Here is a 27,736-nt window from a genome sequence, read left to right as displayed (position 1 = left end):
ATCCCTAACTGATTAATAACGTAATGATTACCATTGTTGACACATGGCACATTCATGCTATGTTTAGGATGGAAAGTAAACATGAAAGATTTGAATAAGAAAAGTAAGGTGTGTGTTTTAAGAAAGAAGGGACCGTGTGGAATAAATTAAATATATTTTAAAAAGTATCTACACATTCCTAGATGTAATGCTCTGAAAATGAAATCCAAAATGATTTTTTGGATTTGAGAGGTCTGCTGTTGAAACCCTAATACTGTTACTTTTCTGTTTATTGTTTTTTCAGAAAGCCTATATAGTTATCTTAATAAAGAAAAAAAATCAAAAGTCTGTGATGGTTATATATAAGGGTCGAGGCCTAAACATAGCTAAACTGAAAATGCAAATAAAATTTTGGTCAATTTCAAGGGTCTGCTTTGACCATGCAGAGTGAGTTATCTGGACCAAATGTTTTAACTTCATGACATACTACACCAATTAATGCACTAGCGTTAAAGGTCTGAGCCTGCTTGGTGGTTTACATCTTGAGCAACAGACTTGTGAAATTTGATGAAAAAATGAGGCCTGAAAAAAATCGGAGGACCCAAAACAAAAACTGGTTGTATCTTGGAAAGTACTGATCTTACATCAAAAAATTTTACAGGGTGTCTCCTGACTAACATGGGTACACCTGGTAATTTTTCAGAATTATTTTAGTTCTGAAGTCCATGGGCCATTGGTTGATTTGACATGGAATAATCCAATTCTGAATGCTTATCCTCTCCTTTTTGTTTAAACCATAAAAAAGTATGCATTAATTATAACCCTATTTATAGCATGGTAAGCAATGACAGGATGTAGCATTCTTGCCCTAGTTGTTTGAAAACTAATGTTCTTGGCTTGATTTATTGACTTGGTTGGCAATTTTACTATTTTGCCCACAAGATAATGTTGTAAGCAACTGCCTTTAAAAGCAACACCCAGTTAAGATCGTATAAGAAGAACTGAGTTTTTTGTTGCTTTTTTATAAAATTGTTTTCAATTAGGAAAATATTGCATGGACCAAAATCCAAAACATATGGTTGTGTGCTAGACTTTGTGAGTCTACAGTTTTAGTTTGTTTGGAATTAAAAACTGGTGGTTCAGGGTGTCCAGAGTGTCAAGGTAAACTCCATGAATAAAAACACCCTGGACTTCTGGTGTTCTACTCCCTATACTTGCCCTTAATATGCAGTATCAAGGCACATTGATTATTTCTGCATTAGTGGTTGCTCTGTAAAGGGTTTTTAAGGGCTTTAAATAGCTATTAAATAAAAGCAACGACTAATCACACAAATAACTATTAAGTTAACAAATTCAAGTCACTGACTGAAAACTCCTAGTTTTGGAAAACTTGGGATTAAATTGAGAGACACAATTATGTAAACTTTAAAGTTCATGATGTAGAAATTTCAAGATAATATAGATAAAGCATATTAAGAAACAACAGAAGACCATTTTCCATGTATAAATATATATATTTGGCAGGAGCTTCCTTCAGAGGGAAAAAGGTTTCCAAATGTCAAGCTCTTCTAATTATCAAAGAGTGCTCCAGAATGTGCCGGATGCTTCTCAAAAGACTTTCCCAAACATAATAAAGCCCATAATCATACCTGCAGGATAACTCTGGTTGGCCCTGATTCACCCATTGTACCATAGCTATTGTAAGGGGTGCAGCGGTAGAGACCAAGGGTATCCTCATTGGAAGTTGCAATGAAAATTGTTCCATCTTCACTCACAGACCAACCTGGAAGCTAAGGCAACAAAACAGTGATGAGTGGCGATCACCCATCAAAATGATGATAACAGTATATACAGTACTATGCTTTGCTTGAATGTTAACAGAAAACACTTTTGTAAAGAAGCTTGCAATTATTTATTTTATCTAGAGTGTGATAAATTAGGGAACAGTTCTGGAAAATAACCAAGGATAATACATGAGGGAACAAGCAGAGGAAAGGGATTCCTTATCTCTCATCAAAGAAACTGTACCATATCCAAAAAACTATTATAAATGTCATTTCTATTTAAAGGCAACACAAGTATATAATGTAATCAGCCAATTCATGATTTAGTGCTATATCAATACATTCTTATTATTCCAGCAACATTAAGTGGATGGTTGGAAACAACAGTAAATCCAGCGACAGGGTCAGAATTTTGAGTTTCCAACAGATTAATATGTTTCAGACATGTCTGCACATGATTTGAACACGTTCAGAGTAAAGCATGTGCCTGTGATTTGCATCTGAATGTGAGGAAGTGAATCAGTGTACACAACAATGAAAATAACCTCTCAGTCCAAGAAAATGTTTACACTGTTATTAGCATTGTAAATTGTAAGAAACCTATTGATTTTGAGCAAAATTTGTTCTACATGTATAATGATGTTGCGCACAGTTGTGCTTCAAATAAAGCACAAATGGAGAATGAAAATTTACATTTTTAAACAAGATAACATTCTTACATTTTATTCCTCATTGTAAAATACTGGTTTCCTTTATGTAAGAAAAGTCAAATGTTAGATACATTAGATTTCTTTTAACATGCTATTGACCAAATTAGATAATATACTAGTACTGTTACAAATCATTACAGGATAGAACAGGTGCAGCAGCTGGCACTACTGGCTCAAAGCTTCAGGGATTACTAACTAGATGTTGTACCAACTGAATAGCACGAGTATGCTTGCATATTTCAAAAAGTTCACATATTCTAATGTAATGGACATATTTAAATTGAGCTCACATGTGTTTAAGTCTGACTATCTGCCCTATAATGAAATATCACTATATCTGGGGTCAATTCTAGTCTAGCCAAAACCTGTTGGTTCTCCACATCCTAGCAATGGATTAAGTGGAAGGATAGATGCAATAAAACTCTGTAAACAGTCCAAGCGCTTCTGTCTACAACTGTAGTGAGGACAACAAGAAGTGCTGCCTTGACAGGTGCTTTAATGACAAAAACAACAACCAAAAAGAAAACTTAAGAGAGAGAGAGAGACCCACCGACTCCGTATCTAGTGGTTCTCCATTTTTTGTCCAATTCACAAACATCATGGGTGGGTTTGCCCTGACTGGACATGTGATCTCCCCTTTCATCCCCATTGGCAAATAGGTTTCTTCAGGCATGTTGATGACTTGAGCTGGGTCTAAAGTAACAAACAAAAAAAGTAAGTAATACATTAATCAGAGCTCTGGACAAAACTGAAATCTAGTATCACATAATTTTCAGTTGTGGGAAGGTTTTAAAAACTCATCTAAATACTTTCATACAAGGGACGCTATTGGCGGATGGCTTAGAAGCTACCCAATCAGAGCATGTATTGCATATTAACTAAAACTCCTCAATGCTATAAGATATGCTTCCCGCTGTGCTTGTTTGCTTCTCTCTATCTTTCTCGCTCTCTCTGCCTGACGGAGGGGTGTGAGCAGAGGGCTGTTTGCACAGAGGACACGGACGCTCCTCTACAAAATGCCGCTTTATCGCGGTGCTTCTGTATACTTAAAAGCATGTATTGATTTTTGATTGTTTGCTTTTCTTTGCGACCGCTCTCTCTGACATTCTCTGCTCCTGACGCGCTCCTTTATGACGGCGCTCCTTTGAAGATAAGATATGTTTGCTTTCTTTTAATTGTGAGAAAGAACTGTCATCTCTGTCTTGTCATGGAGCACAGTTTAAACGTTTGACTAAAGGGTGTTATTTCATGTCTAGAGGGCTCTAATAATGTTAACAGTGTGGGAGAGTTTATAAGGGCTTAAAATATATAAAAATAACCACACAAACATATGGTTTCTACTTCGCGGATTTTCACCTATCGTTCGGGGGCTGGAACGCAATCCCCGCGATCGAGGAGGGATTACTGTATATTTAAGCTATGCCACAGAAGATCAAAGTGTTGCAAGAGTAAAAGGAAAACCTCTCTCTCTATTATAAAAAAAACTTGGGACGAAATGTGATCTTTTGAAGAGAGACAGTTTAGAAGAAAGACGGAAAGACACTTTCACATCACGCAACATGGTCAAGTCATACTGACATCCTTTGGAAGCAAGTCCCGTGAGATGGTGACCTTGACAAGTCATGCCCTACTTACATTTTTAAACAAGATCACGGTCATCTAACCTCTCAGTTGTTGAATAGAACTCCAAAAACAACTAATCGAAGAAGAAAGAGCAGCTCTAAAAAAATGTATAAGTTAAAGATGACACATCCACGACTAAGCGAAGAAGAAAGAGCTGCGCGTCAAAAAGAGGCCCAAAAGCATTGAAGAGAAAAGAATGCCCAAAAAAATGCAAAAAAGAACTATAATAATCTATGTGCAAATTCTAATAATAAGGAAAGTAAGCAACGACTAAGCGAAGAAGAAAGAGCTGCAACATCTATCACAACATTACATTATTAATGTGTATCTAAAAGTCAAAGCTAATCATCTTTTCTTTGTTAAATCGAATCAAGCAAAACTTAGAACGGAACATATGCAAGGTCTAATTGATCATGTTCAAAATTCAAATATCAATAGTTCAGACAAATTCAACATAGGTAGCAGTAATATTATTATCATCATCATATCAAGGTAGTCCAAGAGCATTGCAACAGTTATATCATGAAGCAATGGAATATCCCGAACTATTGGTAAGACAGATTTATTTATTACAATGACGTGCAATCCACAATGCCAGAAATACGCCGATTCTTGAGAAAAATGCCACAGGCTACATAGGCTCTGGATATTCCCACTTTCGTAAGTAGATTGTTTTATCAGATAGTCTTATTTTCATCAAATGAACTCGAAACAGTGTTCAGTCAAACAGAGCATACATTTATAAGATGGAATTTCAAAAACGGTGTTTGCCTCACATGCATTTATTGGTTACTTTGCAAAATAAATTATTAACTGCTGATGCTCAGGAAGACGTTCAAACATACCAGGTGAGAATAAGATTCAATTTAAATAGGGCGAAGAAGCAGAAGCTTTAGAGGTATCGAAAAACAGAAATACAAAATTATTGGCTTATTTTGAACTTAATAAAACAGACGTAGATGCAAAAGCATACACATATGCGCAAATTCCTCAACATTACACATGGCAGAAACAAAAAAGAGTTTGGCATCCAAGAAAAATTTATTTCAAAAGTGTTGCTCGATTAAATATTGTAACACCAAAAGATAGTGAACAATTTCATTTAAAATTGTTGTTACGTGAATCGAAAGGTGCAGCGTCATAAAAATATGTTCTAACTATAGATGGAACTACGTATGTTACCATTCAAGAAGTGGCACGATCAGCTGGGTTATGTAAATTGGACAACTATATGTTTGAAATAATGTCTGATGCCACTTCTGTAATGATGCCTGACAAATTAAGACACTTCTTTGTGTACTGTACTTAATTATGATGGATGAAGTTGATGCTTTACAATTATGGGAAGCGTTCAAAGGACCATTACCTGAAAAGTTGAATGAGCAAACGGCTCTTTCGATCATCAAAGAAATGTTAGAATCAGAAGATTTAACAATGCAGCAATTTGGACTTCCACAAGAAATTAACGAATCAGAGGTAAAGAAAGAGATAACAGCAGATGAAACTTTAACAGTGGAAGGCCATAAAAAATTATATCAGAAAAGTTAATTCCAAATATTGTTTTTACTGAAGTTTTAAAGTAAAAGTGAACATAATGCATATGTAACAATTCCCATGAAAAAAATAATCTCTTTAAATTGTATTTCCGGAAAAACAAACCTGGGGGTTGGTGAGCGAAACGAGCAGTGGGCAGAGCCCCCTAGTATTATTAATAAAGGAAAATTAAATAATGTCTCTGGTAAAAGGCCTGGTTCAGCCGTGATTTGTTATGAAGTACTCCAGCTTTTTACAAGAATAAGCAGAAAGCGCAAAAGTGAGCATTCAGTTATGTGGTGGTTTTTGCTAAATGCTCAGAAAAAATGCAAAATATCATATCTAAAAGTGTAAAAGAGTAAGGTGACTGCAGATAAATTCAAGAAGATTACAATAGTGACAGATTCATCAGCCACAGGCTACTGGAAAGATGCACAGCATAAAGTTTTCAAAGTCAGTGTGATAAAAACAAATTATGTTAAAAATGCATGTTTATGATTGACTGAAACAAATAGCCCTTGAAGAAATTTTTTTACAGGAATAAACAAAAATAAAAGAGAAAAACCTCCGGGTAATTTTATTCTTACGGAGAACAGTGATGAAAGCAGAAGCAGTAGGTGGAGTAAGGATGCCATTGGTTGGCATGCAGGTGTAGTTTCCAGTATCATCTGGGGCGACCCTCTGTATAAGTAGAGTTCCATCAACTAAAATCTTAACTCTGGTCTTCAGTGAGCTGTAATGAGAACAAACTTGAGTAAATGAAGGGATACCTGCAGTAAGATGAAACTTAGCGAGTTCCAAAGATTAAGCAAAAGATAGAAATTTAAATATTATTAATTCTATTAATACAAAACATATAACAATACAATTAATTCATTACCAAACAAATATTTCTAACTATTATATAATATAAAATAAAATATAATAAAGCAGTGTTCACCTTCAATGAAAGGGGTTTATTTCTGCACTTGATATTTTTTTTAACTGTACCTGTAATATGGAACAACAAGGCAACTGGCAGATAATTACAGAAAACACTGGTCACTTGTCTAAAGTGTATGATTAATATTTTACACAACGCCCTTCTTTAACATCAGACAGTGAGAAGAGTTAGCGCTCACCAAATTATTTTGCATTGATTGATGTGAACCAGTAGACCCCTGCTATATAAGATAATTATTACCAGTCACAACAAAGCAGCTGCCCTCTCATGTCTTGCTCACTCATTATTCATTTCTTTTTGTTTTCTTATGAGCTTTTAATGCCTGTTGTTTAGCATAAACATTCAAGTAGCGAAGTAGATTGTGATATGTCAGCCTTTATTCTGCAGAAATGGATTGATCAGAGAATTTTGCCTTTTAGGGCATAACAATTGCTATACAGTACACTGAAAAGAGATCTAGGAAAGCATCCTTGTGTGTGATCAGACACAGTTTTGATTGCTATTGTTTGGTTGAATCACTCACTACAATAGAGCCCTAACAAACAAAACAGCAAACAAGCTGGCTTTTTGAAGTCAGAGAAGCACTGGCTATTTAGACTAAAGTCTTACCCATTCAGTATGGAAAAATCTACATATAGGAACTGCTAGAAAAGACTTACTTTTGCTATTTATCATATATCGTCTCAAATTTCGTTTATTTTTCTGCTGTACGTCCCCAATTTTAATAAATATGTCGTGCATTGTTATCAACTGGATCAGTTAGTTTTCTATTTTTTGGTAATAAATGGCAATGTTTGTCAGGATTACATGCCTTCAAATAGTTTGTTCTGTTTAGAATAAAGTGTTCAGTGAACTATTAATTTAGGAAAATGTTTAAAGTTTAGTAATATTTTAGACTGCATCAAATCTTCCAACATATTTTGAAGTTTCACTTGTCTCTCTTCTCCCACATTTAACATAATAACACAATCTACAACTCTATGAGCTAAACACTGCTAGCATGGTAGAGAGAGGCAAACAGACAACATAGTCACTTGCTACTCACTCCATGTGAAAGACGTTCTCATTGTGCTTCCACCACAGATATGTTAAGTTGGAAGGATAGGCTTCAGCATGGCACTGGAGCATAGCATCCTGGGATATGTTCAGAGTGAGATCTTCAGGCTGCAGAACTATTACTGGAGCACCTGGAACCAATAAAACATAAAAGAAGGCATTTATATAAAAAGGTTGAATTTAGAACTTCAAGAAATTACAAATGAACCTTAATGCTGCTTACATATCTTTGCAGAGGTATTAAAAAGGAAATCTGACAGCATGCCACATTTTCTGACCATACTTTTTGTGTTAGGATCCCTGGACAAATTTGTTGATAACTGTTGACATATTTTAGGTTTTTTTTTTCGGGGCAACCCTGTTGAATTGGGCCTAGTCAATTTAATATGTAATCTGCTTAAGTAAGCAAAGCTGAGCAAAGATGGAATGTCTCAAAATCAATTACAGATGAAGCACAGAATTCAAAAAGATATAGAAGGAAAAGTAACTCTTCAGAACTTTTCAACTACTGAATTGAAAAAGATGCTCTAAATTACCACTCTTCTGATGCAAAATGGCAATGTAATGAGATCCTGTCATATATAAGACTCACTCCAAAGCAGTTGACCTGTCAGTCTACTATAATATCGATCTAACTCATATTCATACTTATATTTCAGACATTTTAGAAATTTTAAAACTTTTGGAGAAGCTATGACTTTAATTAAGTGTAATATTGAGACATTAACAGACAAGATAAAATGAAAAGTATTTTTATAAGATTGCTTTCAAAAACTATTTTAGAAACCCTATGGATTAAGGAAGATGCATAAAGATACGAGACACCACATGACATTTTCGCTGTTATACAAGTATTTTGTATTAATTTTTTGTGACACAGCTACAAATGTGTGCTGTTTGCTGGCATGAACCACTTATTGCTGTTTCAGAGCACATGCAGGGGTTATATTTACAAACTATACAGATATATTGTTAATTTAACACCATGGTTTTTTTCTCATTTTTTAAATTGCTCATGTTTTCTTAAGTGTAGTTTTTTTAGATCTGTTTTTTCTATAATTTGCTTGAACACTCCGGCTGATTTTGTGACTTCTCTCATCGCGCTAAGTATCATAGTTCGATTCGATAGTTTGGTAGTGATTTGTTTGCACAAATCTGAGAGGCTGCAGGCTGAGGGGACAGGGAAGCGAGACCTCAGGAGTGGGGAGACGGGCAGGGCCTTCCTCACTCATTCGCCAGCCTCCGTTCAAATCGGTCTACCTCTCGCCACATGTTAGAGTCTACTGCCTCCGCTTAGCTAGCGATACCCGTTTGCTCAACAGACATTATCATTTACAGATTGTTAAGGAGTAACGTTTGACGTTTTTGAGAGAGAGAGGTCAGATCTACGTGTGTTTTAGAGGGTAGCTGCTGACTGCCATAGGTATCACGGCCACGTGATTTCCTCCCCACCCGGGGGATGCTCTCTCATCAGAGTTGAATGCGGTCAGATACAGTGCTAGCATTTGATATTGAAGCATACCTACCTTCCCACTTGGCTAGAATTACATTTTTTTATTGATTTTTAAAGCTTGTGGCCAGAGCTGCAGGGGACAGCTAGTTCATGTTAATTTTACATACATGCACAAATATATAAATATACACACTTCTTTCTCTTCGCTGTGCACTTTCTCTTTTCTTTGGCTGCCTCCTTTGGGGCGGGCATATCATCTCATATGATGCACATATTTTCAGTTGTTTTGTATTTCAAAGCATTTGCCATGGTTTTTCATCAGATTTATCAATGCAGCTGATATACATACATTCATATATACATATACTGCATACAAGCACAATTCTTTAATACAGAGGAATATACTGTATATATGTTGACATACATGTGTGTTTGTGTGTGTGAGAAACTACATGGTGCTTCTTTGTTTATGTTTCAACTTTACATTTTGTGTTCAAATGCATGTTTTTAGCCTTACAATATTTTTAATTACTGCATAGGACACTGGGCTTTCAAGTGGAAGAGTGCTTAATATGAATAAACAGAAATTAAAATTAGTTTAGCCAGTGAAAACAGGAGTTGCTCGAAAGGTGTTCGAAAAGTAGTTAAAATGGGGTGTCCTGACTCCACACCAGTTAGGAATTAACATGTGTTTATTCAGGAGCAGTAAATAAGCATTTCTGATATGTTCAGTTGTTTTCTGGTAATCATAAATGATAGGGTTTATTATATTTAGACTAACTTTGGCATAGCCTTCAACAGCTCACCAGGAGATAGTTTGTTAAAATATGCTAAGCACCTCTCTATTTTACAAAAATAATTTCCTCAGAGATTTATAAATAAGTAGCTGAGGCAATCTGTAGTATGTTGATTATATATACCAAGCTCTCAAATATCACTAATCACAAAGTGCTATTTAATTGTGACTTCACAAAACAATTTTGTTTAATCTTTCTGCAAATAATCAGGAGTATTTACACTACACAATCATTCCTGTTTGCCATGCTCAGGAGTCAGGTGAACTTTAAAAGTTTTATATAGGATCACAAAAAAATTCTATAACTGCACATTAACTGTGCAATAGTTTGAAGACTGACCATTTTTATTGATCACAATGTATGGGAATCAGATTTATCAGCATTTCCTCCATATCCAAAAGATTGTAAACGTAGCTACAATACCTGCTACGTTATACAATAACACAGGGGGAATGTAATGATGATCATCCAGTAACGTTAATTTTTTTATATCTGTGGCATGATAAGTTCTCATGATTTTAAATGTAATATTTGCTAACATTCTTGTACTACTCAGTTAGATGTGCCAGGCAAAGAGAAATAACACCATTCAGACAATATCCACTGCTTCCCTCACCCAACTCCAAATATGCTCTCACCATTCATATAAGGTGTCACATAGAGCACTAAACAAGGTGGGGATTCACAGAATTTAGACCCAAAAGAAAAACAAACAAGCATGTGCAAAGGTGCAATTTACTTAACATTTTTACATGAAGACATACATCACAAAGAAATAAAAAGCTCAGTTTCAAAGATAAAGAGGTAGATGTTAAGCAAAGAGTCACTCACTCTCTGTCAATATTTGACACAACAGCATCTGGGAAGATAAACTAAAACTCTCTTCATCTAAGAATCCAGTGAAGAAGTAGTCAAAAAACATTTTCATGATGAAAGAGTTTTCAACAGTGAGAAGCACTTACTTAAACACATTAATAAGAGTCTTGGAAAGGTGTGTGCTACCCAGCCGTTAACTGCTCAAGTTATTATTCAAAGGGTGAGCAGTAATTATGTTATTAAAATAATGCCATTTTAAGACTCAATTGCCTAACATTAGTGTTGAAACAGTTCAGAATGTTAGATGACATAGTGCCTTAAAGGAATTAAGTTGACCAGTTACTAACATTTTTTTTACCATAATCCCCCATTAAACAATACTAGCAGTAATGTTAAGTTGAACATACAATACACATTATTTTATTAGTATTTTATTGGAACAATTAGTGAAGTACATCAAAGTCACATGGAACAATCTAGCAACACAGAGAGAACAAGACGACAGCAAAAGAGAGAGAAATAATATGGCCGATGAAATGAGCTCAGTCGATGTGATCAATGCTCCAGTGCTCACTCAAGAGTGGTGAATATGCAGCAGAGAATGGCAGAATCACACAACTGATACATTCACACAGGTGAACATGGATCCACAGAAACATGGCCATGCAGGACAGGTTTTTGAGGAAAAGAGGTGAGCTTGTTTGGAAAGGCATTCAGATAAGATAGAAACAGTGAAAAGGAAAGGTTAAGCGCTACATGGTTTACTAGGGAAAATGCACATTACAAAATAACAATACAAAATTTGATTTAGGTTTGTGCTACAGAGAGAGAGAGAGAGAGAGAGCGAGATTGTTTGTAGTTACTAGTTGTAGGTTAATTGTTCAATTTGATTCATTTCATGAACTGCATTTCAGCAGTATTACATATAGAAACAACAAATATTCAATCAATGCAAGTAGCACGCATTAATACAGTATTCTACACTAATTCAAATGAAATTAAAATTAAATGAATATCAGCACCCCTTTCCTACCCTATTTGGAGGGTTATGTAAGAAATAATCCCAATATACATCAGTCCCTTCTATATAATTAGACATAAAAAAGCTCAACTAAGGCTCATTCCTTTCTGCTAATACAACATTAACATAGTCTTGGCAAACTCTAAAAAAAAGCTTAATATCATTCCTCATAGAAAATATTCATCTCTCAAAGTAAAAATAATTTTTCCAATAAGGCAGCGAGAGTAAACCAAGGCCCTTCCAATGAAGTACAATAAATTGACAATAAGTGTAAGATATCAAAATAAGATTTAGATGACTAAATGTTATGCATCCATCCAGTGCACACTTGGAAAATCTCATAACAGGGCTTGAAGTAATTTCAAATCTAAAAATATATGACAAACAAGTAAAAATCATTTTCCAAATATGATTTGACCATGGGGCATTCCAAATACAAGCACTTCATAATATAATTTACAAATTGTACCTTGTCCTGGAAATATTTTAGAAAACCTTGATCAAGATAAATATATGTGATATCTAATGTTTTTTACATCAAATTATACAATGTTTTGTACAAACTGAAAGATTGAATTTGTTTTTGATGACTTATTTTCATTTATTATCCATTATTCTAAGTAAAAAGATCGAGTTCCCAGTTTAGCCTTAGATCATCGTGTGGTACACTTAAGGAAACTTTGAAAACTCTGGAAATGCACCTGATGAAAACTATACAGCTGAAAATATTGTCTCTAACCTTCTCTTTACTTTTCAGAACAGTATTTTAATAATCTTTGTCCTTTTTTTCCCTTTTGTAGCTGCAAACTAAGGCAACCCTTCACTAACTCAGAAAATACTGCCAATATCTTCAACAACACCAGACAGTATAATTTTAACCATGGATATTGATAACAGATTAGAAAGACTGGGTATATTTCTTTTAACAAAGTTCCTAAGTTATGTGTTGCCAAAAGTCTTTATTTGACATATACAATACTTGTTCAAATGATGCAGACCTACTGTATAGCCAATATGGAGGTTTAGAATACCAAGTAAGTTTCAGTGATGACAACAGAAATCAGGTTTAATAATTTTTTGTAGATGGTCACAACATTTTCAAGTGAATACTGAAAACAACTGCTTGCTTATAAAATAATGATAATTAGTAAGGACTGATACACAGAACAAGGCACATGGTGACCAATTTGAACAAAAATTATTGTCCATGCCAAATCAAGTAGGAACTGTTTTGTTCCTTTCTTTTTCCTTTTGTTTTCTCAAAGTACGTATAGTCAAATACTGGCAGTAAAAACTGAAAATTAGGCAATATCATACATCTTCTATTTTAGGCCTCTGCAAAATTGTCTTTTTTATATGAGATCTGGCTAAGGAATTCTTCACGTATACAAGGATGCTCTAGGAAAGAAAAAATAAAAAGATTTGGAAACACAGGAAGCATATTCTTTTTACAAATATTAACTTTCCCTGATACTGGAAGAATAACCATTTAACATGTCTTTCTTTCACTGAATAGTGAATTTGAATAAACTCTTAAGATTTTTTTTTTTTAACTGTGCTGAGATAATCAGATGAAAGGGATTCAATTTAATCAATAGTGCTGGACTGTTCACTGGAATGTCAGTAATACAGAGCACTATAGCATCAGTGTATAAAGATACATTTGTTCACGTCTTTCTCATAAACAGTGGTACCTCGGTATACGTCTGCTTTGAAAGTCCAACTTGGTATACGTCCTGTTTGGACACGAAAAATTTAGCTTGGTATACGACCTTTGTTTGGAATACGACTCGCGCGCTACCCTTGTTTACCTCTCTCGAGACAAAGCCACAACTGCCCACGAGCGTTAGTGCGTCGGTTGCCAGCATTCAGTGAACAACCCACGCTATAACTCTCTGTGAACTTCCACGTGTGTGATATAGCGGGTCCACAGCTCCTGTCAAAGTCCAGCTTTAAAATAAATAATCACCGCGCTTGCAGCTTGGTGAGGGGGCGTAGTGGTTATGTGGCTGAAGTTTGTCAGGACGATTAGCGATGTGGGCGCTTCTCACCAAAGTGCACAGGTGAGAGACCATCCGCATTCGTGATTGTTCCTGGGGCTGCTTATCTTGATAAACAAAAGCGCGAGTCAGCTAGAAGGGGAGGAAAAAGAAAGAACGGACAGGAGGTAGAGAAAGAAAGAGCGAGAGAGAGAGTGAGCATGCATGAAGTAGCTGAAGTAGGCAAAGTTAAGGTCTGCTGCAGGAGGGCGACTCCCCTGTTGGAAAGCAGGGGGGCCGCCAGGTAAAAAGGCACCGGGCTTCTTGTTTTTTTTTTATGGAATGCTTCCTGCTGTATTTTATCCTCGTTGTTTTTAAGAAGACTTTTTTCTATTGTTTTTAACTTCCACGTTTTACTTCTGATTTTATAGATTATCTATTGGAACTTTGGAGACGGCACTTTAATTTAAACACCTTGTTTTGTTGATTGTTTTAATAAAAGCACTTTGCACTTTTTCACAATCCCCTTGCTTTGTTGTTACCGATGAGCTTAGCAGTGAGGCACATTACCGACGGTGTAGGATTCAAGGGCTCCCCGGCAGCAAATGGGAGCATACAGCAAACCTGCATCGTCACAACGTGATTTTGTGTTTTTCATGTAAATTTGAATTGACTGTTGAAAAGTATGAAGGTGGCATGCGTATCCGGGACATGACTGTTGCATACCGTTTGCCAAGAACAACGGTATCTACGATTGTGAAAAACTGAGGTTATTAAAAAGTAAAGTGAGGTAAAATTTTCATTTATTTCATCTAATTGCCTTTGTATTTATGTATATTAGTATTAAGCAGTGTTTACATTATTTTATACAACCCCATCAATGTATAATATGCCAATAACAATAGGATTTTTTTTCATGGGAACGGATTAATCATTTTCCCATTATTTCTTATGGGAAAAATTAGTTTGGTATATGTCCTGTTTGGTATAAGTCCAAAGACCTGGAACGGATTAAGGACATATACCGAGGTACCAGTGTAATTCGCTTAACCTCTGGTTGCTTGCGTAGGCAGATGGCTAGAGGTACAATAGTAACTGCAAAAAGTTCTGCTGATAATACACAGCTGGCTTGATGTTCTGCATTAAAAGATGTAGAATTTAAATTACTTACACAAACAGGGAATCTTCGTTTAAAGTGCAACTCAAATCTGGTTTTTATCCTACTCTGCCTCATTTCATTTTTATTAGAAACACTGAGTCCACAAATTTCACAGCAAAAAAGTAGATAAAAGCATGTTTATATGATTAAATGTGTCTGTAAAGATTTGACCAAAAAAAATTTGAAAGGGGGAATCATTTCCTCAAAATTTAATTCATAAGGATTTTCTCTGTGAAAAATATTCTCTTAAAATGTGAGCCTAATTAAACAGTTAACACACACTACACCTTATAGAAACACACAGAGCAAACAATCAAATTCTTAAAAAAAAGTTAAGATTCACAGTAAGTAATCAACAGTGTCAAAGACTCTTCTTAGGTAGCCATAAAGTATGTATGTAAAAGCTAGTACCTCGTCATCACCTTAGAAGCATAGGTTGTAGTTGTCTGTTTATTTTAAGTTCTTAAGAGTAAAATCTTAAGAAAATGCTAAACAATTATATATGAATACAGCAGAGAGAAAGAAAAAGAGAGAGAAAGAAGGAGAGGAGTCTGAGGGACATAAAGGAGAACACACTCTCTTAGATTCAAGCATGCGCACATGCACACGGACACACCACACAACACACACACACACACACACACACAAAGTGGCACACATATTCACCTTGTACCAGTAGCTCAGTAGAGTGTGTTATGTTTCCAGCTTCATTGGATGCTTGGCACTTATATGCTCCAGCAGTGCTTCTTTTTACAGAATACAAGGATACAGTTCCATTGTAAACCTAAAAAAAACATGAAAAGAACAACATAAATGTTAAAAAAAATCTAAATATCTAAATGTACATTTCAGTGTATTTCATGCATCCATAGTCTTCAATAACAACAATAAAATAGGAGTTTTGACAAACAAGAGGAGACCATTCATTCAATCACGCTCATTTATTTAGCTAATAGCTGCAGCAAGTGGTCTCAATATCTCATTCAGATAATTTAAAAAAGTTGACAACATTTCAACTTCAGCTGCACCATTTGGGAGTTTGCTCCATATCTTGATGCCTTTAAGAAGTGCTTTCTGGCATCAGTCTTAAATACAATACTCCTTAAATACTAATGGTATTCTCAAGTACTTGATTCACTATTTGAACAAACTAATTCTGCTGGATTGATTTTACTGAAACATCAAACTAAGTTTGCTAGTCATATTTAAAGTATTCCTAAGGCTAATACAACCTGGGCAAAGTAAAAGATAAGCTATTGTCATCCCACTAATAGATGAACATTCCAAGCCTTGTGCGTGATAGGTTACTGCAGCCAATGACCTAGCCAAGCTACAGTTCAGTGAGCAAAAACAAGACGGTGCAGGGTGACATGGATTCATTTAACACCAAAACTGGGGAATTAGGAAAATAAATAAATGCTTGATCTGAAGCACCGTACTTTCTATGATTTACACTAACCAGATGACCATAATACAGCCAGAAATCTATATTGTGTATCAATCGATTCCTTTTGCCATTTGTCAACAATTTTGTCTGTTGGGAGTGATGTCTTTTTGCGCCACACACTTTGTACCTTCACACACACGAACATACTGCAATTTTCATCCATCCATCCATTATCCAACCCACTATATCCTAACTACAGGGTCACGAATTAGACAAATATGTTAATGGTAGCAAATGAGGTATTTAAGCAGAATTTCTCAAGCTTAGCTATGAGAGTGCTTGAATTACTGTAATGGAACTAGGTTTGTTTGTTAGTCCAGATCTTAGTCCATTTTGCAAGATGAAATAAAATAAGCTATTTGGAACAGGGCCCCCCATCAACTAATTAACTATAAGGCATACTGTGGTTGACATCTGCCAGTAACCCAATTCCATATTTGGGGCATGGTACTGAGTCATCAAATTGACAAATTCATGCTGTACTAAGGAAAAAGAGGAGACTACCTTGCTATTAAGTAGGTGTGTCTAATATTATGGGCATGTATTATAACTCAATAAATATATATCTCATTCATAAGTAAACATGTACATGTATTTTGTTTTGCATGGAGTATCCCACAATGCATGCAATTAAAGATGTACAAAGGAAATTACACATTAAAACAAGACTGAAAACAGCATTCTTTTTTTAACCATTTAAGAATTTTTTTTTTTAAAACCGATTTGTTTGTATAAAGTCCATGAAGCCTGGACATGATCCTAAAAGCACTGTGTACTGTGTAAGAAGAAACGTAGGACTGGCCATATCTGGATATCTGGACTAAGTCTATAAAAGGTTACACTTACTCACACACCTATACTGTATCCAGTCAGGTTAGAAATGCACATCTTTGAAGGTAGAAGGAAAAATTACAAAATCAGTAATTCCTTTTCATTCTTTCATGTTGTGCTTCTTATAAAGTTGTGCTGAAATCTCCATCACTCTTTCACATTTTTTCAACCTGCATTACCATCCCAATCCCCAAAATTGCAGCCTCCATACAACCGTGCACTCAGAAGGTTCTACCATTAAACTGCCATTTTCAGAAAAAATGGACTGAAGTTACAGTTGGCCACACATTTTCCAAGTATTTCGAGATTGGTAAAAATTGAATACAGAAGCAAACCAAATATAGAAAATTAACATTTTCTGAACTTCTTTCCTTAAAACGCCATAAACTGGTGGGAGAACCATGGCATTCCAATTTCAAAATGAACATTAAAATAATTTTCTTTTAAGTAAGAACGAGACCATACATTACAGGAGAAAAAAAAATGATACATCTTCACATTAAATATTTATGCTGTTAACTTTCAATATGCCATTTTTTAAACCTTTCACCCAAGCAGGGTTAAGTCTGGTATTCAGTTTTACTAGTGTTCTTTGGCACATAGGAGATACAAGGTCACTGCATGTGCAGGCTTCACTAAAGGTGCTCTTGTGACGAATTCAGTGTGATAACACATTTCTTAGCAATTTAGTACTAGTAAATATTAACAAAACGAAAAGAGCAATTTCATAATAACTATAATGAAAGTGTTCTAGCATCTGAAGCCATTTCTCAATACATAATAAACTATCTTCTCTGCTTTTGTCTGGTACAAATGGCAAGGATCTGCAAAATTATCAGAAGTAAGTGCAAATTATAAGTATGCGAAGTATGCTCTCACCTCTTGTCTGTCGCTCTTCTCTAATGCGCGGTTTTCCTTGCTCCATGATATGACAGGTCGAGGATTGCCTTCTGCAGCACAAGTCAAGGATAGAAAGGCACCTTCCAGAACTTCTACTTTTGTGGGTGGAGTCTTGACGAACACAGGAGGAGCTCAAGAAAAATGGACCAGTCAGAGATCTTAAACATTATAGCCTTTTCCGGCGATGGCACAAACTGCCAGACAAGACATCCAAAACCTAAATGTTAACATTGTCAGTATCATATTTAGTGAATCTCTTTCAAGGTTTGGCACATGCGAGTTTATGGAGAAATAGTTGTGGCAACAGTAAAATTTATACTTACGTCTGTGTTAGCATTTACTTCTGTTATCATGTGGTAGCTTTAGTGACTTTAAACAGACTTACAATGTCCTGCATCAAGAATATTGAACATAAAGGACAGTATGGACTCTCTACATAAAGTATAATGAAATGTCAACACAGACATCATGTTCTGAACAGAAAGACCAAATCATTCCACAATTATTCCACAAATAACTGCAGATAATCACCATATACAATCTCCCCAAATCTTATAAAGTGTGACTCATTTTGCTCTGACTTGTACAGATTTTTTACTTGACAGCCTAATCTGATCTTTTAAAAAAGGATAGGACAGTCCAGTCAGAGCCAGGTGGAGGAGACTTACCTACACAGTTAAACCAAGGAACACTGCCTCTGGCAACACACTGGATAATCTTATTATAGTGTGCTAACACAGCAATTACTTAATCACCAGCCTACCTGTGATGTAACTAGACATATTTCAGTGCTTTTATAGTTTATCTAAAATAAAAGTATAGGAAAGGACTAATTTTTCACTTTTGATTATTCCATACCTGACTAAATATTTAAATATACTTGTACTCTTACACATTAATAATATCTACCAACACTGTAGGCACCCTACTGATTATTGAATACTGTGTGAGTGCACAACAATAAGAGACATAGTATAAAGTTGTCAGAAGACATAAGTTTGCCTCAAAGGGCACTGAGGTACCATGCAATAGCATTTAATTTCTCTACACTGCCTATTAAATTTTCTTTCATGTTATTATACTAAAATTACATGAAGGAAAATGATAAAAAGGATTTAAAGAACAAATATTATTAACTGGCTGTTTTTAGGCCCAAATACATTTACCCACACAGTCTTTATTCGTATATCAGGCCCAAATACATTTACCCACACAGTCTTTATTCGGTTCTAGTTGCCTTATTCTACCATTTCCAAAGACACTACTTTTGAAATAACTCACATTTTATTGCAAGGATCCTGAACAGTTACCTGTAACCACCATGTACACCTTTTGTTATATCTGCAGGATTAAAAGGCTATTTATTTACTGAATATAGCCTGATCAAAGTTCTGTGTACCTGAGACGCAAATGCATTAGTCACATGACGCTCCTTTGTTTCCACTCCTGAGCAAATCTGATGCTGAAGGCACTGCATCACGTAATGCACATGATGTCATGCAAGAACTGACAAATATTCCTTAAGTTCCAACTCTACCCTGGCACTTTATTTAGATTTAATATTAAACCCTGCAGCATAGGGTAAATAAAGATTCTACTATACTAAGAAGAGACAGATAAATTGTATTTCAATCTATTTTCTGTGTAAATCCCTTTCCATAAGTCTTTAAATTTTCAGTTTTGCTTCCTCATTGCATACATAAACAAACACTACTCTTCTAAGCTCTCAACATCTCACAGCTATGAAAACAAATGCACACATGTATTTGTTCAGCTCTCAATGCAAACAACCTAACATTAACTAACCTAATGGAGAGGATTGTGTGAGGATGTGTGATCAGCACAAGTACAGCTATACAGATTAGTACTTAAGTTGAGCAGGCAGTAGTTCAGGGACCTAAAGGATGCAACTAGCAGATAGGTGTGTCAACCAAGAAGCCTAACATTACATTCTGGAGAAATCATCCCTAGAACAGCTTATTATGTTACATAAACCAGCAATCTCATTCCTAACATGTACAGTGGATTCAGAAAGTATTCAGACTCCACTTTCTGTGCACTTTATTGTGCTACAGAATTAATTTTAAATGAATATTTTTGCCATTTAGCCCATCTAATAATAATAACAGTAATAGTAATAATAACTAAAATAGTAAGTCGAGCACATTTCCAGTGAGAGTTGGACTCCGCCAGGGCTGCCCTTTGTCACCGATTCTGTTCATAACTTTTATGGACAGAATTTTTAAGGCGCAGTTAGGGTGTTGAAGGGGTCTGGTTTGGTGGACTCAGGATTGGGTCACTGCTTTTTGCAGATGATGTTGTCCTGTTTGCTTCATCAGGCCGTGATCTTCAGCTCTCTCTGGATTGGTTCGCAGCTGAGTGTGAAGCGGCTGGGATGAGAATCAGCACCTCCAAATCCGAGACCATGGTCCTCAGCTGGAAAAGGGTGGAGTGCCCTCTCAGGGTTGGGGGAGAGATCCTGCCCCAAGCGGAGGAGTTCAAGTATCTCGGGGTCTTGTTCACGAGTGAGGGAAGAATGGACCGCGAGATCGGTGCGGTATCCACAGTGATGCGGGCTCTGCATCGGTCTGTCGTGGTAAAAAAGGAGCTGAGCCGTAAGGCAAAGCTCTCAATTTACCAGTCGATCTATGTTCCTACCCTCACCTATGGTCATGAGCTATGGGTAGTGACCGAAAGAACGAGATTGCGAATACAAGCGGCTGAAATGAGTTTCCTCCAGGGTGTCTGGGCTTCCCCTTAAAGATAGGGTGAGAAGGCTCAGTCATCCGGGAGGGGCTCAGAGTAGAGCCGCTACTCCTCCCATCGAGAGAAGTCAGATGAGGCGGTTCGGGCATCTGATCAGGATGCCTCCTGGATGCCTCCCTGGTGAGGTGTTCCGGGCACGTCCAACCGGAAGAAGGCCCCGGGGAAGACCCAGGACACGCTGAAGGGATGCTGGGAGCACCTTGGAATTCTCTCAGAAGAGCTGGAAGAAGTGGCCGGGGAGAGGGAAGTCTGGGCCTCTCTGCTCAAGCAGCTGTCCCCGCGACCCAACCCAGGATAAGCGGAAGAGAATGGATGGATGGATAGTAATAATAACAAAATATTACATTTATAGAGTGCTTGCTCACATCTCAAAGCACTTTACATAGACAGAGGGAACCACTACAATTACTAATGTGTAGCATCCACCTGGACAAGGCAACACAGCCATTATTGCCTCAGTATGCTAACAGGGGTGAGAGAAATACTCACTTAGAGATAGAGGATGATTAAGCAGGCTAGAATGAATGCGCCCATAGTGGACAATTTAGAGAGGACACTGAAATATACCCTGCACTTTTCCAAAAGTTATCCAGGAATCTTTAATGACCACAGATAGTCATTAACTCAAATTTATGTATTATTCAAAGGACAGCACCATTTTTACAGCACAGTGTCTCCATTAGTGCACTGAGGCATTGGGATCTACACACTGACCACAGGGTAGGCGCCCCCAGTGATCTCACAGTCACCTCTTCCAAAAGCAGCTCAAGCTTTTGTAGACAGTCTCAGTGCCTGCTCCTGACCTCTCTCTCTCTCTCACACACTCTCCCATCTAAGTACTGGCCGGGCTCAGACATGCATAGGTTCAGGTAGATTACTTGATCTGAACCACAGGTGGTATGGCTGCTGACTCAATACCCCATAATGACAAGGTGAAAATATGCTTTCAGAAATGTCTGCAAATTTATTATAAATCAAAATGTGAAATCTCTTATTTAAATAAGTATGCAAAACCCTTTGCTGTGACAATCCAAATTATGGTCAGGTAAATTCTGTTTGTTTTAATTATCCTAGAGATGTATCTAGAACTTGATTGGAGTCCAACAGCAGCAAACCAAAGTGACTGGACATAGTTTAGAAAGACACACATCTGTGTATATAAAGTACCACAATTCACACTGCACGTCAGGACAAAAACCAAAGCATAAAGTCTTAGGAACTCTCTGTAAACCTCTGTGACAAAATCATGGCGAGGTATGGATCAGAGCAATAGTATAAACTATTTCTAAAGCTTTGATTATTCCCTGGAGCACAGTGGCTTCAATAACTGTGAAATTGAACGTGTTTGGAACCTCCACTACTCTTCGTGGAGTTGGCTATCTGGCCAAACTGAGTAACAGGGCAAGAAGGAACTTGGTCGGGAGGCAACCAAGAACCCAATGATCACACTAGCAAAGCTTTAGAAGAGCTCTGCTAAAATGGGAGAACCCGCTGGAAGGATAACCATCTCATCAACACTCCATCAGTCAGACGTTTATGGTACAGTAGCTAGATGGAAACCACTCTTGAGTAGAATCCATATGAGGGCTTGCTTAAAGTTTGCAAAAAGGCATTGAAATGACTTTGAAATGATGTGGAAAGAGATTTTCTGGTCTGAAAGCAATATGTCCAAGCACTGCTCATCACATGCCTGATACCATTTCTATAGTACAGGGACAGGGAAATTGACAAGAAATGAAGGAGCGATGAATGCAGTCAAAAACAGAGTAGCCATTGAAGAAAATGTCTTCCAGAGCGTACATGACAGGTCTCCTTTCAGCACAGCAATGACACAAAGCATGCAGCCAATACTCCAATGGTTTGGGTCAACTCGCCGGTAGTTTCTCAGTGACTCATCCAAAGCCCCAACTTAAATCCTATAAAACACCTGGGGAGAGACAGCTTGCAGACACTTCCCATTAAAATCATACTAAGTGTGAGAGGATCTGCCAAAAACAACTGGATAAGCTTCCCAAATCCAAGTGTGCAAAGCTTAGCCAAAAAGATTCTAAGCTATAAATTGTTCCCAAAGGGGCTTCTACAAAGTACTGAACTAGGGGTATCAATAAACACTCAATAAGTGTTTAGTTTTTGATTTTTAATAAATATGCAAACCTTTCTAAAAAAAACAGGTTTTCATTGTATTATTATGAGGTATTGAGAGCAGAGTGATGGACAAAAGAAGAAAATGTATCCATCTGAACTTAAATCTACATTACAGTAAAATGTGCATAAAGTTATGGGGTCTGAATACTTTCTGAATCCACAGTATGTAATTAACCTTTATATTTAATTATGCTAGGTTATTTGATCAACTATGAAATGCGAAACATGGAAGAGGAACTTGATAGACTGAGCCATAACACTGACAAAAGGAAGAAAATTGTTTGATTGCCAAGTGTATAACATGTCAGCTAGTTCTTTGACACCGTACCACTTGATATTCTGCATTTGCTATGATGTTTTTGTCCTATTACCCCAATGTGAGATTTATATTTAAAAGCAAGAAAGTTACAATATTTACAAACTGATAGACAAGCCAAATAACATTGCTGTGAAATGTATACACTTTATTAATTAGTTTTGAATGGGGGATCAGATAACTTCTGTCATCAGTGAAGCCTACACTTTATAGCTCTCTGTTGAACAACAAATCCAAATAACTTGTCCATATGCTGTGAACATGTAATGCCATTATCCCTAATAATAGGACATGGACAGTAATACAGTTATCACTAATAACAAGATTCTGCATTCACTGAATAATGTTGCTGTCTTTCCTCTGGTTTAATATTTCTTATTGAAGCACCCAAAATGAAATTAAACAAACAAGACTTGGGCCTCATATGGCTGATTCACGAGTAATGAGAAAATCCTTATTAATGCTCTGTGTGTGTGTATAAGTCACTAAGGCAGTTAATGTCAATGGCAGATGGATTTGTAGCAGTGCCAAATTCAGAAATGAAAGATATAATTTTAATAATGTTTAAAAAGGTTCATTACCAACTAAATGTTACAAAATATTGTTGAGGTGGAAACAAGATAGATTTGTAATAAATGTTAGCATACAAACAAGTGAGCATACAAATTCAAGCAATCAGATTAATGTAGCCTGACACCAGCCGGTTAGGAAAAAATGAGTCCTTTTTTAGTTTACTATTATTATTATTATTAAGTACACCTTAATTTAAACATTTCTGAAAATTACCTAATAAAGTGAATCAAAGTAATATAAAACTAACAGTTGTGCAAGTTTCCCAATTTAATCGTGATATTATTATTTAATTACTTGCCTGAATTATATTTTTTTGTTTTGCCATATATGATTACTCTATTATGCATGCAAATACATAGATGATTTATATAGGAATTCTACATTCTCTCTCATATAAAGAAAACAACAAAACGTCTGTTATCCTTGCTCAGCCGTAATGTTGTCCCCTGTCCACAAGAGGGTGAAAGTGTGTGATGAACAAAGGAAACAAGATGCATATATGCTGAACAGAGTTCCTATGTCTAAACAGACATTTCGCTGTGTACTCTCTTGTTTGTTTTTTTTTCCCCAGTAGATGTTTTTTTTTCTTTGTTTTAAGCATTTTCCTGGCAGTAAACTGCCATGGAAAAATCAGAATATACACAGTAGTATTCGAACTTCAGATTTTTTAAATTTAATTCTCATTCTGTCAGTGCAAACCCATGTAGTTACTTTGAAAATTCAAGCCGTCACATAAATAGTTTATAGTATAATGAGAACTAATTCAAAATCAAGCTGGATATCCATCTTTACAGCTGAGAGAGCCTTGAGAATGTAACACAGTGTTAGCAATGCAGTAAGCTCTTATAGCTTACTGGACAAATACAAAAAAAACATGTTGAGATTCCTCAGATACATATCCTGTACTGTGAGAGCTACTTCTATAATGCCCATCCTTAATATTATATTATATTACTACTTAAAAATCTTTTGCCAATCAAGACATTCCTGAAGCCAAGGTTACAGAGCAGAACACAAAATTTACAAGTATTGAAATTATTGAAGAAAAAAAAAAAGCCACACCTCCTATAAAGCAAAACAGAATACATCATAGTGCAAAAAAATCTTTCTCTACATCTTATGTTTTAATAAAGGTTTAAAACTCAAGGGACATAAGAGAAGAAGAAGTAGTGGCAGATACCTATGATGGACAGGAAGGTCCAGGTGCCATTCTGGAATTCATCCATTTCTCTGTCCAGAAAAAGAATTCGGCACTCGAACCAGCCTTCATCTTCTAAGCGTAGCGCCTCTATACGAAGAGATGCACTACCTTCAAGGAACACCCTCCCTGCAAAAGAAAGGCAACAATTAATTTGAAGTTAAAATACTATATCCATACACCCACCTAATAAATGACATCATAGCCAACACAACCATGACCCTTCAAATTAATAATGACCGAAACTCTCTCCTTTCTAAAAGGCTCCAATGACGACAGCCTTTCAATAGATATGCTTGGTTACATACAAGCAGAAAACTATTAGCATTGTGTATTTGTCTGAACTTCTTTACAGCCCAATAATACAATGACATAATATATTCTTGGTGTTATTTTGAACATCTAAGCAAACTAAGAAGGCACAGAGGCACAAATTATTAACAGAAATATTTAATTAATCAACCCATGCTCTTGTTCCTATACTGAAAAATGTATTTCTATCTTTATATTTTAATATGGTGTATATGTCTATTATTGGGAGTTTAAACTGTACGCTCTAAGATATCATCAACATCTCCTAAAGTACATAATGGCATCTTTGCAGCCTCACATTAATGTAACAACAATTTTGTACAGTACTGTCCATCTTATTGCAATTTATACTTGGAAATCCTCACCGCACATCTAGCGCATGTGTAATTTGCAAAACAGTATAAACAAAGTGTTATTGAAAACAAAAACATACAATAATCACATTAACACTACATTCCTCGAATTTTGAAAAAAAGCAAATAATCATCCACAATATGCATAAACTAGGCAATGGACAAAAGACACAACTGTAAGCTTACTATCTCAGAACTATGATGCAAGTAGAAAGAAAACTTTGAAAACAGATTGGAAAAAAACAACCACTACAGTAAAAACTGTGTCTGCCCTGCCTGGAGAATGTAGAATGGATGAATGTAGAATATCAATTAATTTATGTATTATACTGTACTATATTTCTTTAGAGATGGTTGGGTGAGTAGCACAGCCATCTCATATATCAATGTTCCTGGACTTGAATACCATGTATAGATGATGATTCTGTGGAGTTGGCATATTCTTCCTATGTTTGCATGTCTTTTTCCCTCTTAGTACTCCAGTTTTCCTCCCACATTCCCAAAGATGTTCAGGTTAAGTTAAATGGCTATTCCAGTAAGCCCCCTGTATGAGTAAGCAGCCAGTCCCACATTTTCTGCTATTGTGTAAAATATAGTGCATTTTATTTCTTTGCCCATTTTTAACATAATTTGTCTTTGAATTGTAGCTTTCACGGTGAGCACTTCAATTTCAGAAAGCACTTAAATAACAATATACTATTTAAAAAATAAATTACTGAGCACAAACCAATAACACTAAATGCAAAATCAGTCACCGTCTAGAGTGCTCACACTCTTGCTACATTCACACTCTCACTGGGACGGCTCTTTCATTCATTGCTTATTATACTTAGGACTCCCTAATAAATGTCAGACTCCAAAATGTATTAATTAAAACTCTCCATTAACTAGGTGATGGGCAGGCCTATATATTACTTTTTCATGCTATCCTTGGATTATAATAATGCAGTCAAGCAAATGAGTAAATGGAAAAGTGATTAATTGGTTAGCTTTAAAGCAAATTCATTTCCTTTATGGAAGAGCATAGCAGACCCAAGGGAAATTGACGTGAATGTGCATCCAAATAAGCTGCCCTTTAACAGCTACTACAGGCCTATCTAATCTATTCACACATTGTACATAAATATCCATATTTAGCAATGTTTGTGGCTTATTCTACTTTCCAAATGCAGTCTCAACTGTCTGTACCAGACAGAGAGCGATAGAGATAGAGATAGAGATAGAGAGAGATAGAGATAGAGAGAGATAGAGAGAGATAGAGATAGAGAGATAGAGATAGAGATAGATAGATTATTAATCCCAAGGGGAAATTCACATAGTTGACAGCATATCTGGCAGCAGCAGTAGAAGAGAAGTGAAGGTAACCTCAGTCCAGTATATAGTCATATTCATGTTTATTTACTATTTTTTATTTTCTACCAAATACACATGCTTCATGGATTTTCTGATCTGAAACCAATTCTATGAAATAACATCAATTCATTTTACAAAATTTAAATATTAGAAAAAGAAGTGTGCAAATTTCTTTTTCAGAAAGTAAATTCTAAAACATTTAAATGGCCCTATAACATAATTTGTCTGTATCAAGACCATAAATGACCAATTAAGAATCAAAACCTACATAGAGATATATGTTAGTTAGCAGACCATGGGAAAGCTTCTATATACCACATTGACCAACTTTTAGACTGGCAAGGTGCAAAACAAGCTGCACATGGTGTGTAAAGGATACCTGCTCAAATGTAAATCAGTCTTCAGTTGTTATAGTACTTCTCACAGAGTGCACTTTAACAAGGAATTATACAAAATAAATGGAATAGACTGCCACCAGGTGTTGAAATATGAAGGGTGTGTATTCACATTGTGAACTAAAATGCATTTCATATGAATGCTATGGTTCCGAGTGGCATGTTGATACAGGGATAAGTTCAGCTCTGTGACTGTTTATGAACAGTCTTAGTTTACACACAAGTTTCCACAAACACCTCTCACATACCAGAGATGTCAGCCTAAGGCTGACTATGCTAAACTGACTCAATCAT

General features: G+C 36.1%; 1 protein-coding gene across 3 annotated transcripts in view; it reads right to left on the bottom strand.

Annotated features, from left to right (window-relative positions):
- LOC120539534 overlaps window positions 1-27,736 on the bottom strand; it is a 155,907-nt gene that overhangs the window by 37,656 nt on the left and 90,515 nt on the right. For all 3 annotated transcript variants that reach the window (XM_039769684.1, XM_039769685.1, XM_039769686.1), the window contains exons 4-10: window positions 25,012-25,158; window positions 18,011-18,162; window positions 15,520-15,637; window positions 7,618-7,759; window positions 6,217-6,362; window positions 3,024-3,166; window positions 1,629-1,769 (exon numbers count right to left, since the gene is read on the bottom strand). In XM_039769684.1, coding sequence (XP_039625618.1) covers window positions 1,629-1,769; window positions 3,024-3,166; window positions 6,217-6,362; window positions 7,618-7,759; window positions 15,520-15,637; window positions 18,011-18,162; window positions 25,012-25,158 — 989 coding nt within the window. The remainder of the gene's footprint in view (window positions 1-1,628; window positions 1,770-3,023; window positions 3,167-6,216; window positions 6,363-7,617; window positions 7,760-15,519; window positions 15,638-18,010; window positions 18,163-25,011; window positions 25,159-27,736) is intronic.

Source organism: Polypterus senegalus, chromosome 11 (assembly GCF_016835505.1).
Source record: "Polypterus senegalus isolate Bchr_013 chromosome 11, ASM1683550v1, whole genome shotgun sequence".
NCBI lineage: Eukaryota > Metazoa > Chordata > Cladistia > Polypteriformes > Polypteridae > Polypterus > Polypterus senegalus.
Note: the sequence above shows the minus strand (reverse complement) of the source record. Positions and strands in the feature narration are given on the sequence as shown.